The sequence below is a fragment of the Coptis chinensis genome, chromosome 7 (genome assembly GCF_015680905.1).
Source record: "Coptis chinensis isolate HL-2020 chromosome 7, ASM1568090v1, whole genome shotgun sequence".
NCBI lineage: Eukaryota > Viridiplantae > Streptophyta > Magnoliopsida > Ranunculales > Ranunculaceae > Coptis > Coptis chinensis.
This window is the reverse complement of record NC_141462.1, coordinates 54241463-54255461: the sequence shown is the minus strand read 5'-3', so window position 1 is coordinate 54255461 and position 13999 is coordinate 54241463. Positions and strand designations below refer to the sequence as shown.

General features: G+C 36.6%; 1 protein-coding gene across 1 annotated transcript; it reads left to right on the top strand.

The window, feature by feature from the left end:
* Positions 1-358: 358 nt before the first annotated feature.
* Positions 359-12007, top strand: LOC147487971 (receptor-like protein EIX2). The gene is made up of 6 exons (XM_086574220.1): positions 359-644; positions 945-1469; positions 1556-1933; positions 3503-3610; positions 11299-11309; positions 11429-12007. Exons 1-6 carry the CDS (start codon positions 359-361, stop codon positions 12005-12007), a joined length of 1887 nt encoding a protein of 628 aa, XP_086430346.1.
* The last annotated feature ends 1992 nt before the right edge of the window (positions 12008-13999 follow it).

The following is a 13999-nucleotide window of genomic DNA, read 5'->3' as shown; positions in this document are numbered from 1 at the left end:
CCCCTAAATCACTTGGATTCGCCATGTCATATTTTGTTGAAAAAGATTTTAAGCCATCGGATAGGGCCCTTTGGGCCCCACACCATTTTGTTTTGTTAGATAGAAGATATAGGAAGAGTTTTGGAGACACCACTAAACAATCCATGAAGCCTTAGAAAATTAGCTTTCCTCCAATAAAAGTTCTTATTATTACCTGCAATATGGTGTTGCAAAAAACCATTATATTCGCGTTTATGGTCCTATTGTTCATGGAAACAGCCATGTTTACTTGGAATATTTATGGCTTGAGTTTGCATTGTCACGAGAATGAAAGACAAGCACTTCTTGATTTCAAGGGGTGATAGCTAATCCGTCAAATATGCAATGGCAAGGAGTGGGATGCAACAATAAAACTGGGAATGTAGTCAAGCTTGATCTCCGAAACCCAATCCCATTCTTTGATTATTACAAGAGAAGCCTTAAAGTGATTGAGTTAAATTCTTCACTTCTTGAGTTGGAACATTTGAATTACTTGGACTTGAGTTGGAATAATTTAACAGGAATCAAAATCCCAAAGTATTTTGGATCGTTTAAGAAATTAAAATATTTGAACCTCTCTTCTGCCCAGTTTGGAGTAATTGTTCCACATTCTCTAGATATAGCTGGTAATTATAACACCATTTTAGACAGCCTCCATTAGGTTTCCGATCTGTTTACTTTGCAACATCTTGACCTCAGTGGTCTAAATCTTTCTAGTATGCCATCCGGTTCACTTCCTAGTTCTCTTCCTTCTTTATCCAGTCCAGTCTTATCAAATTGTGGATTAGATGAGTTTCCTTTGTTTCTTTCTCATGCGAATCTTTCATTATCTCTTGTGAACCTTGACCTTAGGGGAAATAAATTAGAAGGTTCAATTCCACAAGCTCTTCTAAATATGACTTCACTTATGTACCTTTATCTCGTAGGGAACGACTTAAGTTTTGATGTCCCAATTCTAAATGAACTTAAAAAACTATACCACCTTGAAACATTAGACTTGTCCTATAACCGTTTTCAAGGAAAGGTTGGAGATTTTGAAAACTCTTTGTCCCCATCCATCGGATACAGTCTAAAAACTCTAAACCTGAGGTTTAATAATTTCAGTGGTCATTTGCCTAATTGGTTATACCCGCTAAAGAATCTAGAAATCCTTGATCTTTCTTTGAATTCTTTTGATGGTCCAATTCCTACATCTTTTGGAGCATCACCAAGGTTGAAGGAATTGGATCTCAGCTACAATAGATTGAGTGGCCAGATTCTGGCCTCTTTTGGAAGACTATCAAACTTGGCACGTCTACATCTTCGTAACAATAGACTGAGTGGCCAGATTTCGGCCTCTTTTAGAAGTCTATCAAACTTGACAGGTCTAGATCTCCGTAACAATTTGTTGACAGTTGTTGTGTCTGAGGTGCACTTAGCCAAAGTCTCGAAATTAAAAATTCTAGACTTGAGCAAGAACTCTCTCTCTTGAAAATAAGGTCTAACTGGATACCTCCCTTTCAACTCGATTATATTTATCTGAGTTCTTGTGAAGTAGGACCTCAATTTCCAGAGTGGCTCCGAACACAAACAACACTCAAGACATTATATATGCAGAATTCAAGCCTTTCAGATTCATTATCAAATTGGTTTGGAAACCTTTCCCCCCTAGAAACTTTAGATCTCTCTGACAACCAGATATATGGAAAGGTGTCTCCTTTACCTCGCAATGTAACTTTTTTGGACCTTTCAAACAACAAAATCTCAGGACCTATTCCCAAAACTATTGGCCATATGATCCTTTTTGTTGAGTTGCTCAATCTTTCCAATAATTCCTTGACTGGAAGCATCCCCGTCTCATTGTGTAAAATGCAAAATCTGGTTTTTCTAAATTTAGCATTCAACACTCTATCAGGAACTATTCCTATTTCAATTGGTCAGCCTCAGAACCAGCTATGAGCATTGTGATAAGCACCCAAAACTGTAATATGAAACCCCATTGAGACATATAAATTTGGTTAATTATGTGTTTAATAATCATGAAATAAATATATTTTCGTACTTTTGCAGGTATTCGCAGTAAACATGAAAATATTGGTTAAACCTGCGTTAAAGCACAGGGAACGACGTATATATGAATTCTTCCAAATCAGCCATATAAAGCCTAACAAATCCGCACAGAAACATCAAACTTCCGAAGCTCTTATCTCTTGAACCAGGGCTCCGAATGCAACAAGTGAGCTCTTGCTTGATAATCGTAGGCGATGAACTCTACGATAAAGGGAAGTTGTAAAATTGCCAAAAGACCGGACCGCCACTGGACTGCACATGGGCCCATTATGCGGGCCTACAAGATTTGACGAGTCATCAATCATGGAGCATGTCAAGACAAAAATGCCAAATTATTGGTGCAAAGTTGACATCTTGAATGTAATTAATTAGATTAGGTGTTAATAGTGAAAAAAAGGCAAGGTGTCACTTTGTTTTAATGTGGTGGATAAAAATGAAGTAAATGTGGTTTGGTGTTTCATGTGGGAGGAAATGAGATTTCTCTCAAATGGAGAAGAAAACAAAACAAGGGGACAATCCATTTACTCCCTTCACTTCTTTTCCTTTACCTTGTATTATTTTAGTTCCTTAGTTTTAGATAGTTTTTAGTTTTGGTAGAAAGCTTGTAATAGTTTTAATGGAGGTAACCTTGTGTTCTTCTAGTTAAAAACAAAATCTAAATGCAAGTGAGTTCATCTATATATTTTCTTCTTCTTTTAGTTCTCTCTTCTTTTAGAATTATAAATTGTACTTCTCATTTTTTTAGCCCAAGGATCATGAGCTAAACCTTCCCTTTGTGGGGAGTTAATAATACTCATGTGAGGGAAAATCTTTGTTATTTGGTTTAGTAAGCATTATAAGAAGAACAACTAGACCTACATCCTATCCCAAAATGATAGTTGGTGTAGAGTCTAGTTAGGGATCAAAGTGATGAGCTTAGAGATAAGTCATTGCTTTGGTTCTACATGTTAGTATGTATGAGCTTAGAGATGAGTCATATATGTTAGGGATCAAGTTGTCTTTTATTATGATCTATGAGTTCTAGGAAGATTAAAATGCACTTACTAAAATCAAATAACAAAAGTTATCTTCACATGAGGCAAATTAACTCTCCACTTTCATTTTATTAAAATTTTATCTTGTCTTGGTTGCATGTTTACGTAACTTAATGTTTTAAATTTTTGTGTAGTAAAGAAACCAAGTATTTAGTATTTATACAATCATAGTTAAACTTACTCACTAGTTTCCTAAAAGAGTAAAACCAAGTCGTAAGTGGTCCTAGAATTTAGGTTGGTTTGAATCTCTACTCCAAATTATATGAACACGAAGATCGTGAGTAAGGAAATATTTGTTTCGCATTTTGGCCAAGGAAGAGATTCAAATCTCTAACATAGCAAAAAGATGAATATCACATTGCACTTGAACAACAACAATTTTCACGGAGAGTTTCTTTCAGCCTTACGAAATTGCCTAATATTGAACATTCTTGACCTTGGTGAGAATGCACTTTCAGGGGAGATTCCTTCGTGGATTGGAAAAGACCTAGTTGCTCTGAAAATTCTAAGTTTAAGATAAAAAAGGTTCAATGGTACTATTGATAAGTGCTCAAAAAGTGCAATTTAACCCTCGATTACGCCTCTTGTTTAGCCATCTTAGTGGACTAATAGTGTTTGTAAGTTATGTTTTATAATTCTACAGGAGAAAAAGTGAGTTTTGTGGAATATTAGAGAAAAAAGGTAAAAGCGGAGAATTCTTCGAGCATTAAGGATCACATGGGAAGCTCGTGGACAATCATGGAGAAGGCCAAGGAATTGGAGCTATTAAAGATGCGACTTGGACCTATTTTAAAGCCTATTTGGAAGCCTAAGGTCAAATGGCGCCACTTCCGGGGAAATAATTAATTGTAGCCCTAAGAAGCTTGTCAAATGGCGCCGCTATCGTTTTAAGTTGTTTATGTTTAACGTTTTCTTTCAAGATTAGAACTTTGGATATTGAGGTAATTTTAGCCGCATCATCCATCCTTTTAAGAAAGAAAGAAGCTTGAAGGACATCTCGAAGACAAGATCTACCATCAAGGTTAGTCGAATCTTCATTCTTTTTATTGCTTCTTAGTATAGTTGCATCGTAGTTTAGTTTTATTGCTTTCTAGTATAATTACATTTAGGACCTTTTCAACAATTGAAGTTGTAAGCCAACACAGCGAAACAACAAACTCTAGTGTTTCTTGTCTGAATCTTAATAAATGGACTATCGTATGTGGGCCGTGGTACTTAAGCAATCCAAGTGATTCACCATAACCCTAGAAAAGACAGCTTTAGACAACGGGTAAGATACTAGCTGCAAAGCCCAACTCAGTTAAAGGAAAGTAGTTTTGCATATTAGTATAATTTAGAATAGTTGCATATTAGTTTAATTGCAGTCAAGCGTAGTAGAATAGTTTTTCATCATCTTCGCATAGCAAGAATACTAGACAAGATTGATACAATGACCGAACGCAATAATGGAGGTGTTACGAAACCGAATAATCCTGAAGCTATCCCAACTATGCAAGCACAACAGAGGAAGAAGCTGAGTGATTTCTATTCGCCAATCATTGGAGACCCACCCAACAGTATTGTTTTTCCAGAGACAGAATCTAACTAGTTTGAACTTACAAAGATCGTAAGAATCTCTATGCTTCCAAAGTTCAATGGTTCAGACAATGTTCAGCCATATGTTCACATGAACAGATTTCTATCAGTCCTCAGAACTTTCAAGAACCAGAATATCAAAGATGAGAGTATCAAGTTGATTCTTTTTCCACTCTCACTCGAAGGTAAAGCCTCCGAATGGTTAACTGCACAGCCGATCAATTCAATAGACAAATGGGAGAAGTTGAGAACAAAGTTTATGAACAAGTTCTACCCACCCCGTAAGATGATGCCATCGCAACAAGCCATCGAAGCAATTTCAAAGGGAAGGTGACTGAAGAATATCATCAAAGCTGGGAGAAATTCAATAATCTGCTAGTCTCATGTCCACATCATGGTTATGATAAGAGCACACTGGCTCATTTTTTCTTTCGAGGACTTTCTACTATGAACAAGGAGATGATACAGTCAATGCTCAAAGGCAAGTTTACATCAATGGATAGAGAGGAACCTTACAACTTTCTCGAGAATTTAGTTGAAGAAACACAACAATGGACTACTAGCAACGAGAATGTCACTGGCATGGAGGGGGAGCCAAAGCAATTTGGTTACCAAGCACATGAACAATCAGATCAAGAACTGAAGTCTACATTGGCCATCCTGGCCACCAGCATTGAAACTCTGAGTAAGAATTTTAACCAGTTCTCTATGAATCCCTCCAAGATCAACAAGTCTCAAGCTAGATCTCTCCCAATCATGCAAGCTAGCCAATACTGCAAAGTCTGTTCAGACACTTCCCATGCAACTCTAGAATGTCCTGGTTACTATCAACATGCATCAGTTGGAGAGTACAATGTGAACTCATTTCAGAGGCCTAACCAAGGTGGTAATAACTTTCAAGGTAATTATTGGAGACAGAACGCTGGATCCCCAGGTTCTCAAGATCAAAGTTATATTCTATAGACAAGTCAAGCCTCACAGTTGGTCCCTCAACAACAATTATACTCTCAACAAAATTCCAATACAAGTGGAGAGTTAGTGCCTGATCCTAGGAGAAATTATGCCGCACCTGCCAACCTGGATAATGTAATTACTTTGCTATCACAGAAAAATCAGAAGTTTGAAAGTGTTCTAGAGCTTCTTGCACAGTCTCAGCTTAATCTCCAGCAATCTCAAGCAAGTCAATGTTCTAGAATGGAGTCTCTAGAGGCTAAGATCGACCAACTCACTACTGCTTTGTCTGTAAAGACACAAGCCACTCAACCTAGCTTATTGGAACCGATATCGAGGAGTGAAGATGTATGCCATATTGGGATAACTTCTAGTACTGATCACCTCCATGATCATGTTAGCTCAGTTACTACTCTCAGATCAGGATTGAAGATAGACAACAAGGTTGACTTACCTTCTCATGATGACATTGCTACAGAGCAATCGGTCAAGATTTCAAATGAAGTTCAAAAGGAAGTGGGGGAAATCTTTTCCACTCCCATTTGTCAAGATGACCAAGACAAGATATGCAAGAATGCCAAAGAGAAAGAAGAGCAAACACATGCTGATGTGTTTGTACCAAAGGCACTTTTTCCTATGTTTTTTGCTCAAAGCAAAAAAGACAATCAATTTTTAGAGATGAAGGAGGCATTTGAGAAAGATAACATCAATATCCCCTTTCTCAAAGCGATCAAGCAGTTGCCATCATATGCCAAATTCTTGAAGGATGCATTCAACATAAAGAGAAGTACTCATGTTCCAAAGCGAGCGTTTCTAGCCGGACAAACAACATCTATTATCCATCGACAAGCTCGGTCAAGCTTAAAGATCCAGGAAGTCCTACAATATCATGCAAGATAGGAGAAAAATTCATGGGTAATGCTTTTTTAGACCTTGGTGCTAGTGTTAATCTTTTGCCATATCATGTGTACCAAGCATTGGGACTAGAAAACCTAAATCCTACATAAGTCAAATTGAAGTTAGCTGACCGCTCTACCAAGATTCCCAGAGACATAGTTGAGGATGTTCTTGTTCAAGTAGCCGATTTCTACTATCCAGTGGATTTCATTGTGATAGACACCCAGGAGGCCTTTGATAAAATTCCAATTATTCTAGGCCGACCTTTCCTCGCTACCGCAAAAGCTTTGATAAATTATCACAGCGGTGAAATGAAGATCAACTTTGGTAAGATGTCCATGGACATAAATATCTTTCACCTGTTGCATAAGGATTGTGATGACGCTGAAGGTGGAGAGCTGTACTTCCTTGATAGCATGCTACAAGAATCCTTCCCATTCGAAGATATAATTGAGAGTGCTCAATCTACAGAAAACTGTGATGAACCTGAGAACCCCACCATAGAGGCGTTGCTAGCCATGTTCTTAGAATCTCTACAGAAAATTCAGAATTTAAGTGAGCAGAATGGAAAATTGGCAGAGAGAGTATCATACCTTGAGAAGATTAACTATACATTTTAGGATGAACAACAAACTTCTGCCCAGAAAAATCAGTTACTAGAGAATCAGCTTAAAGAAGTTTTGGAAAAACAACACTATCTAGAAACTGAAATGAGTCTTCTGAAGCAGAAAGTGGACCATATTGATAAGAAGCATTGCACTGTTGAAGCCTCTTCTACACCATCATTGTCTGAACGAGAGAAGTATGTGAACCAGTCTACCGCCCATCTTGAGCGCAGTCAGCCAGATATCTATTATCATTACTGTGGTGGTAAAAGACACATCAGATATTATTGTCCTGTTAGAAAGAAAGATTTTCGTCAATCTTCTACACAGAGAAACCACAAGGACTATCACACAATCATCAGACCTAAAATAGTTCAAGGTAGAGAAGCAACTTCACCAATAATCTTTCCGGCATATCAAGGAGTATTTTTGACAACCTACAAGGTGAGACCTCCTCATCCTCCAAACATTCATCAGATTTGGGTAAGAAAATCTGATCTCCTCACTCCAAATTGATAATGCATGTAGTCTTAGGGATCTGACTTAAAAAGACCTAACAAAAAAAAAATCTTGGTAAAAGGAAATGTTCTTATTTTTGGGATTAATTTTGATATTCGGCATCAATGGTAACATCTTCCGTTTTTCTCATTCATTTTATTTACTTAATTTCTATACATTGAGGACAATGCATATGTTAAGTTGGGGGAGGGTGTACTTAAGAAATGAATTTCGAAAATTAGTTTTCAAAAACAAAAATATTTTTGTTTCTATATCAATAGCATGAGAAAAATGAATTTTAATGATGAGTCTGGGATATAGATTCTATACTGATGATAGTTGATATTATTGATTTCATTACCGCTTAGACTATTTATTATGCTTGGACATAGTTCTTGTTGTTGATAGAATTCTTTATCAAGGCACCACCATAGTACTTGGTTAGTTTTGTATACTTTTGCTAGAAGAGAGATTTAAACCCCTAGTAAACTAGAAGTAGAATTTTTAGACTTAGCCCGTGAGACTTAAGCTTTATACCCATTCTTTGGAGAGTTCTTACAAAAAAATCCGAGTCTTAGTGACTCAACATCTTTCAGTTCTTTATGTCGTTGTAATATAGTCTCATTATTTGTTGATTTAGTTAATCACAAAGTGACATCAACTGGGGAGATAGCCATTAGGTCTTGTAGTCTATTCGAAATAGAGTATCATACTGATAAGTCAAGTAGTGAACCCATTCAGCCTTTATCCCACCTAGTAGGACCATCATGTTAAACCCTTTTGAGCCTTACAATAAGCCATTTTCTTTCATAAAACCCTTTACCCTTTACCCAACTCCAGACAAGGAGTATAGCCAAAATCTTTATCAGCCATACCCATATGTTTTTGAGAATACAAGGGGCACAAAGAGGAAGAAATAGCACAAAAGGAATATTACAAGGAAATACCAGAGAGATACAATGAAGAACATTATTCTGTTCTAAGTGAAAGAAGCTAGTGGAAAACAAGCATATCCAGTACTAATCAAGGATATACCACTGAGCTAAAAAAAAAAGTTGAACAGAATGGATGGAAAAGCTAAGACAAAGGAAGAATTTTCTCTGCAATACAGAATTTGAAGAAATCTTCCAAATAATGAAGCAAAACTCTTAGTGTTTTTCAGAAATAACATTTGAATCATTTTTACCTTTCCTTCATAAACCAATACCCAAGCCAAGTTACAACCCATGACTTATCATTATAGTATGGTATGAAGTCTAGAATAGGTGAGAGGATGCTAAAGTGAAGGACCCGACACTTCATATGTGATTGACATTCTTTCCATGAGACTAATTTCATCTAGAAGTCCGTTTTTCAAGGTAGTATGTGGGATGCTCGTATTCATTATTCTTTTCCCTACATACATGAGGTAAAATAGTAGACCATCTTCTGAGAGATTATTTTCTAAGAGTATGACCGGTGAGGATTGAAAGTCGAGATTATCTGTCTAAAGGTAAACTAGGGATTCTGTTTCTTGGATAAGAGAGTATAGGAGAATGACTGAGTACACACATAAGCCTTGATTGAGAATTTTGTCAATTTTTACTATCTCCCATCATAATCTATGAGTCTTTGCAGCAATGTAGTTAGCAATGGAGACTGTCAGTTGGAGTAAGCACTAAGTGGATAAAGAATTTCTCTCTTTGAAAAATACTATCATTCTTGAACATGCTATTGATTGATTTTGTGGGTATATCACCTAAAAACCCTCACGAGACTATAACTCTTCCTTTTTGGGGAACTTAAAGGTTTAAAGCCTTGTTGCATATGGTAAATGCAAACGCGATGCCTACGAAAGTGAGTTAGAATTTTATTTTTGTTATTAGGATGTGATTTTGATCACTTATCTATTTTTTTATCTTATTTGCTAAGAGACTAGCAAAAGGCTAGTTGGGAGTTGTGATAAGTGCTCAAAAAGTGCAATTTAATCCTCGATTATGTCTCTTGTTTAGCCATCTTAGTGGACTAATAGTGTTTGTAAGTTATGTTTTATGATTCTACATGAGAAAAAGTGAGTTTTGTGGAATATTAGAGAAAAAAGGGTAAAACGGAGCAATTCGGAGCATTAAGGATCACATGGGAAGCCCGTGGACAATCATGGAGAAGGCCAAGGAATTGGAGCTATTAAAGATGCGACTTGGACCTATTTTAAAGCCTATTTGGAAGCCCAAGGCCAAATGATTCGTTGCTTGGACCAAAACCCGCAAAAGAGGATAGAAGAATAGAGTAGAAGAGACAAAATAGGCTTACGCGTCTGGGACGCATGGATCGAGCGTCTAGACGCATTGATCGCGTCTAAGACGCATGAATAGTGTGTCCAGACGCATGGATTGACACGGTAGCCAATTTCTTCTCAGTTTTGGAGACGAAGTTGGACTCTGAAAGAAGTCTATTTGTTTTAGGAAACAAATGACGGTTTGGAATACTTCTAGAGCTCATTGTAACCTCTATAAATAGAGGACCTAAGTACCTCATGTAATTTGCCAATTCACTTATACTCTTGTCTCTAGAACTTGAGGTAGAGAGAGATTAATAATAAAAGATCGGTTTTAACTAGCTGAGTCTTAATAAATTAGTCTTTCTAGTCTTATGTTCTTCGACTCTTCTTCTTCTCGTTCTTCGTATTCTTCCTTCTTTATGGAAGGCTAATCTTCTCCTTCAAAGGAGAAGATAAAGCCGGTGCTTAAGGTTTAATGATTCTTCTGGTTCATGGTGTTCTTCAATCAGGTTAGTTCTTTATATTTCTAGTTATTAGTTTCATTGCCCGACCAGGGATGGAAGTATAGATTAAGGTTTTTATTTATTGCAATCAAATATCATGCTAGTTTAGGGTTTTATTTATTGCAATTAAATATTTGCTAGTAACATGCTTTTATTTATTGCAATTGAATATAATGCTAGAATAGGGTTTTATTTATTGTAATTGAATATTATACTATTATTCTCTACTTTTCTTCTAGTTATGTAGTGTTTTAGAGTAAGGGAAGTATTCCTTGTGTTTGCCTTAGATGGTGATTCATTGAATAGCTACCCAAGCTCACATAAATGGAAAGAAGATACTAGTAACATGAACATAGGAACAACCTTAAGTAGAGTTATTTGTTAACGATGTTTTGTCCAAGAGGGCATCGATACTCGCTCGATTGCTTAATTGTAGTCTATTTGTAAGAACAACCATGAAGTAGAAGGTCATAGATCAAAAGTATTGGTGGATTCTAATCTCTTGAATTCCCTTTCTTATAAATTCTCAATAGTTTAGTTTAGTTTAGTTTAAGAATCTATAATATCTATAATCATAGTTTTTAATCCCTCAAACCCCCTTTCCAATCTTGCCCTTCATAAACATACACTTAAAAGTGGAACGATACCCTACTCATCCTTTACTTATTGAGGGATAATTAGGTTTTGATACGCTTTTATTTTGTTCAACAACCATCATCCATCTACATCATCTACCTATACCATCCATATACCATCTCATCTCACACACAGAAAGAGGCAAAGTCAACTATTCCTCCAAAAGTGTGTGATATGGCTAACCTATACATATTGGATGTCTCACGTAATAATCTATCTAGGACCATACCTACTTGCTTTGGCAATTTGAATGGTATGCTGGTTTTCAACGGTAGTATTTCCATCAGTGTGTATACATATAAAATTATGCAAGTGATCAAAGGAAGAGATCTTGAGTATCGTATAAGAGATGTAGACAAACTTCCCTTTAACTTAGATCTCTATGGCAATAATTTTGTCAGCTAGATTCTAGAAGAACTCACGCTCCTTACAGGATTGATTGGTTTGAATCTATCAAGAAATCATTTGACAGGAAAGATGCCAGAGAATATTGGTCAGATGAAAAGGTTGGAATCACTTGATTTCTCCTCATATAATCTTTCAGGTTCAATTCCACCAAGCATTTCGGCAATATCAACTCTTGTCATCCTTGACTTGTCATTCAACAACTTGTCAGGACCAATACCAATGGGGAGCCAGCTCCAAACCTTTAATAATTCTTCTTACATAGAGAATTCAAAACTTTGTGGACTTCCACTTCAAAAGAACTGCTTTCATGACGAACAATCTCACGGTCCATCTCATAATGATCACAAAGGACAACCAGAAGGAGATGATCTGAAGATAAATTGGTTTTATATTGGGATTGTGTCAGGATTCGTGGTGGAAAATTGGGGTGTTTGTGTTGTCTTGCTACTCAAAAAGACTTGGAGACGTGCTTATTTTCGATTTTGTGATGACATTTATGACATGCTATTTGTGTTTGTAGGTGTAACGGGGGTTCGGCTAAAGATTAAACTAAAGTGCAGTGAAGTTCAAGATTGAAGTCGACACATACAAGTCACTTGGTTATCCCTCTACTGTTTTCTTTGTTTAATAATCTGATATTGTAATAATGTATTGTGTTTTAAGTTTTCAGTTCATATTATACTTTTGTTGTTGTTGTTGTTGTTGTTGTTGTTGTTATTTATTGTTGTTGTTGTTGTGTTTCGAAACTGCTAATGAGAATTATCTTTCACTCAGTCATCGTACAAACTAGTTAGTGCATGTGCCGAATTATTGTTGATCGAGTTAAACACAATCAAAAGAAATGAAAGCAGGAAAATTACACTTTTAAAATTGGTACCACAAAGTTACAGGAATGTAAGCTAAGAGCATATCTAGGTGGAGGCATCAACTGTATATTTACCTCCACCATTTAGAATTTCACCAAAAACCATCCCTAGGTGGAGGCAAATGTGGAGGCATCAATTGTCTAGCCGCATCCGTGGAGGCAAATTTGTAGTTTCGAATGCGGATGCGGTGCGGCAGTGACAATGTCGCGACAGTGGGGGTTTTTTTTCTACCCTATAGTGGGAATGTCGCGTGGGGTTTTTTTTTTCAACTTGGGGCGACACATTAGGAGTGTTGTGGGTGGTAGGTCCTACTCCAAATTTGCGACTATTATTTGCCTCCATCTAGAGTTGGTCAAAATGCACCTATGTTCAAGTTCGTATGTTCCATTGTTCCATTACAACAACAGCGAAAACTTAGACTAGTTTGACTTTTGAGGAATGTGCAGAAACGTTCTCTTCGCAAATGGGTACTCAAATTCATTTGAAAGTTTAGCCCTACCCTATAGTTGAGTGTTTTTTTCTAGTCTGGAAGAAAAATTTATGCCCAATCTTTTGATAGTACGTAAGCACCCGACCTCTCCAGTGATTATGATCAGACGAAGCTTTGATCAGCATAACTGGCATCTGTCTACCGGATCGGTAGTAGTGTGAGGGGTCCCACCTCAGCAAAGAAAGTCCCCATTGTCAAGAAGTAGGGCGTTAAGCAGAAATATGCATCGATTTCAAGAAGTCAAGCATCGAATGAAATGTGTCCAGCATATAGATGAGCGGTCTTACTCTTCTCCATTGTTCTCTTCTCTCTCGCATCTTCCCTCTCAATCTTGCAGCCTCCTCTCTCAAACCTCAATTTCTGATTTACATTTTGATATACATTCACCAGGTATGAATTATTACAACTTTGAAATTCAATTTTATTGAGTTTATTTGATTGATTGTGAGTTATTTTGATTGTGAGGTTATTTTGATTAGTTTAATTTTGATTGAGGTTATTTTGATTAAACGTTGACTATTGGAATTGAATATTGAATTGAATTGAATGTTGAATTTTAGAATTGAATTGAATTGATGTTAGAATGTTGAATTGATGTTAGATTGTTGAATGTTGAATTTTAGAATTGAATTGAATGTTAAACGTTGAATTTTAGAATTGATTGAATTGCAGGTGCCACGCAAAGTGAGTAACAAGGGTAAATGATTTTTCAGTCGAAAATCAGTTAGTAGATTGACACAAGAGTCGACATCAACGTCAGCGCTAAACGTCGATGAGGATGAAAACGTTAATGAAGTCTATAATTTGCAAAACCTTCCAGTAATTCAATTTTCAGACCTAGTCGATCCACTAACACATGCTACATTGGCTAGAAACCCGAAAATTTATATATCTCATCGTGTAAATATGGTAAACATTTGATCGTTAAATTTGATTTCTTTAATATCATAATTTGTATTTTCTTTAATTTAATGAATAAGTGTTTTGAATAAATATTTAGGGAGGGGGGGGGGGAGAGATGAAATTGCGGTGTTATTGGGCATCCGTGAACAATTGGTGGAAAATAATGGTTGCCAAAGGAGATTGTTTTGAAGGCATAAGAAATAAAATTTTACAATCTTCGTTTGGGTCATTGTTTTGATGTGGTTATCAAAACGCCGATCGTGGTTTGATATACGCTTTGATCTAGTGGTGGTGGGACACAACTCACAC

Coding starts and splice junctions, on each gene's coding strand:
- LOC147487971 (XM_086574220.1), top strand. CDS start 359: ATGCAATGGCAAGGAGTGGGATGCAACAATAAAACTGGGAATGTAGTC. Junction 645..944: donor ACATTCTCTAGATATAGCTG/GTAATTATAACA, acceptor TTTATCTCGTAG/GGAACGACTTAAGTTTTGAT. Junction 1,934..3,502: donor AACTATTCCTATTTCAATTG/GTCAGCCTCAGA, acceptor AGTTTCTTTCAG/CCTTACGAAATTGCCTAATA.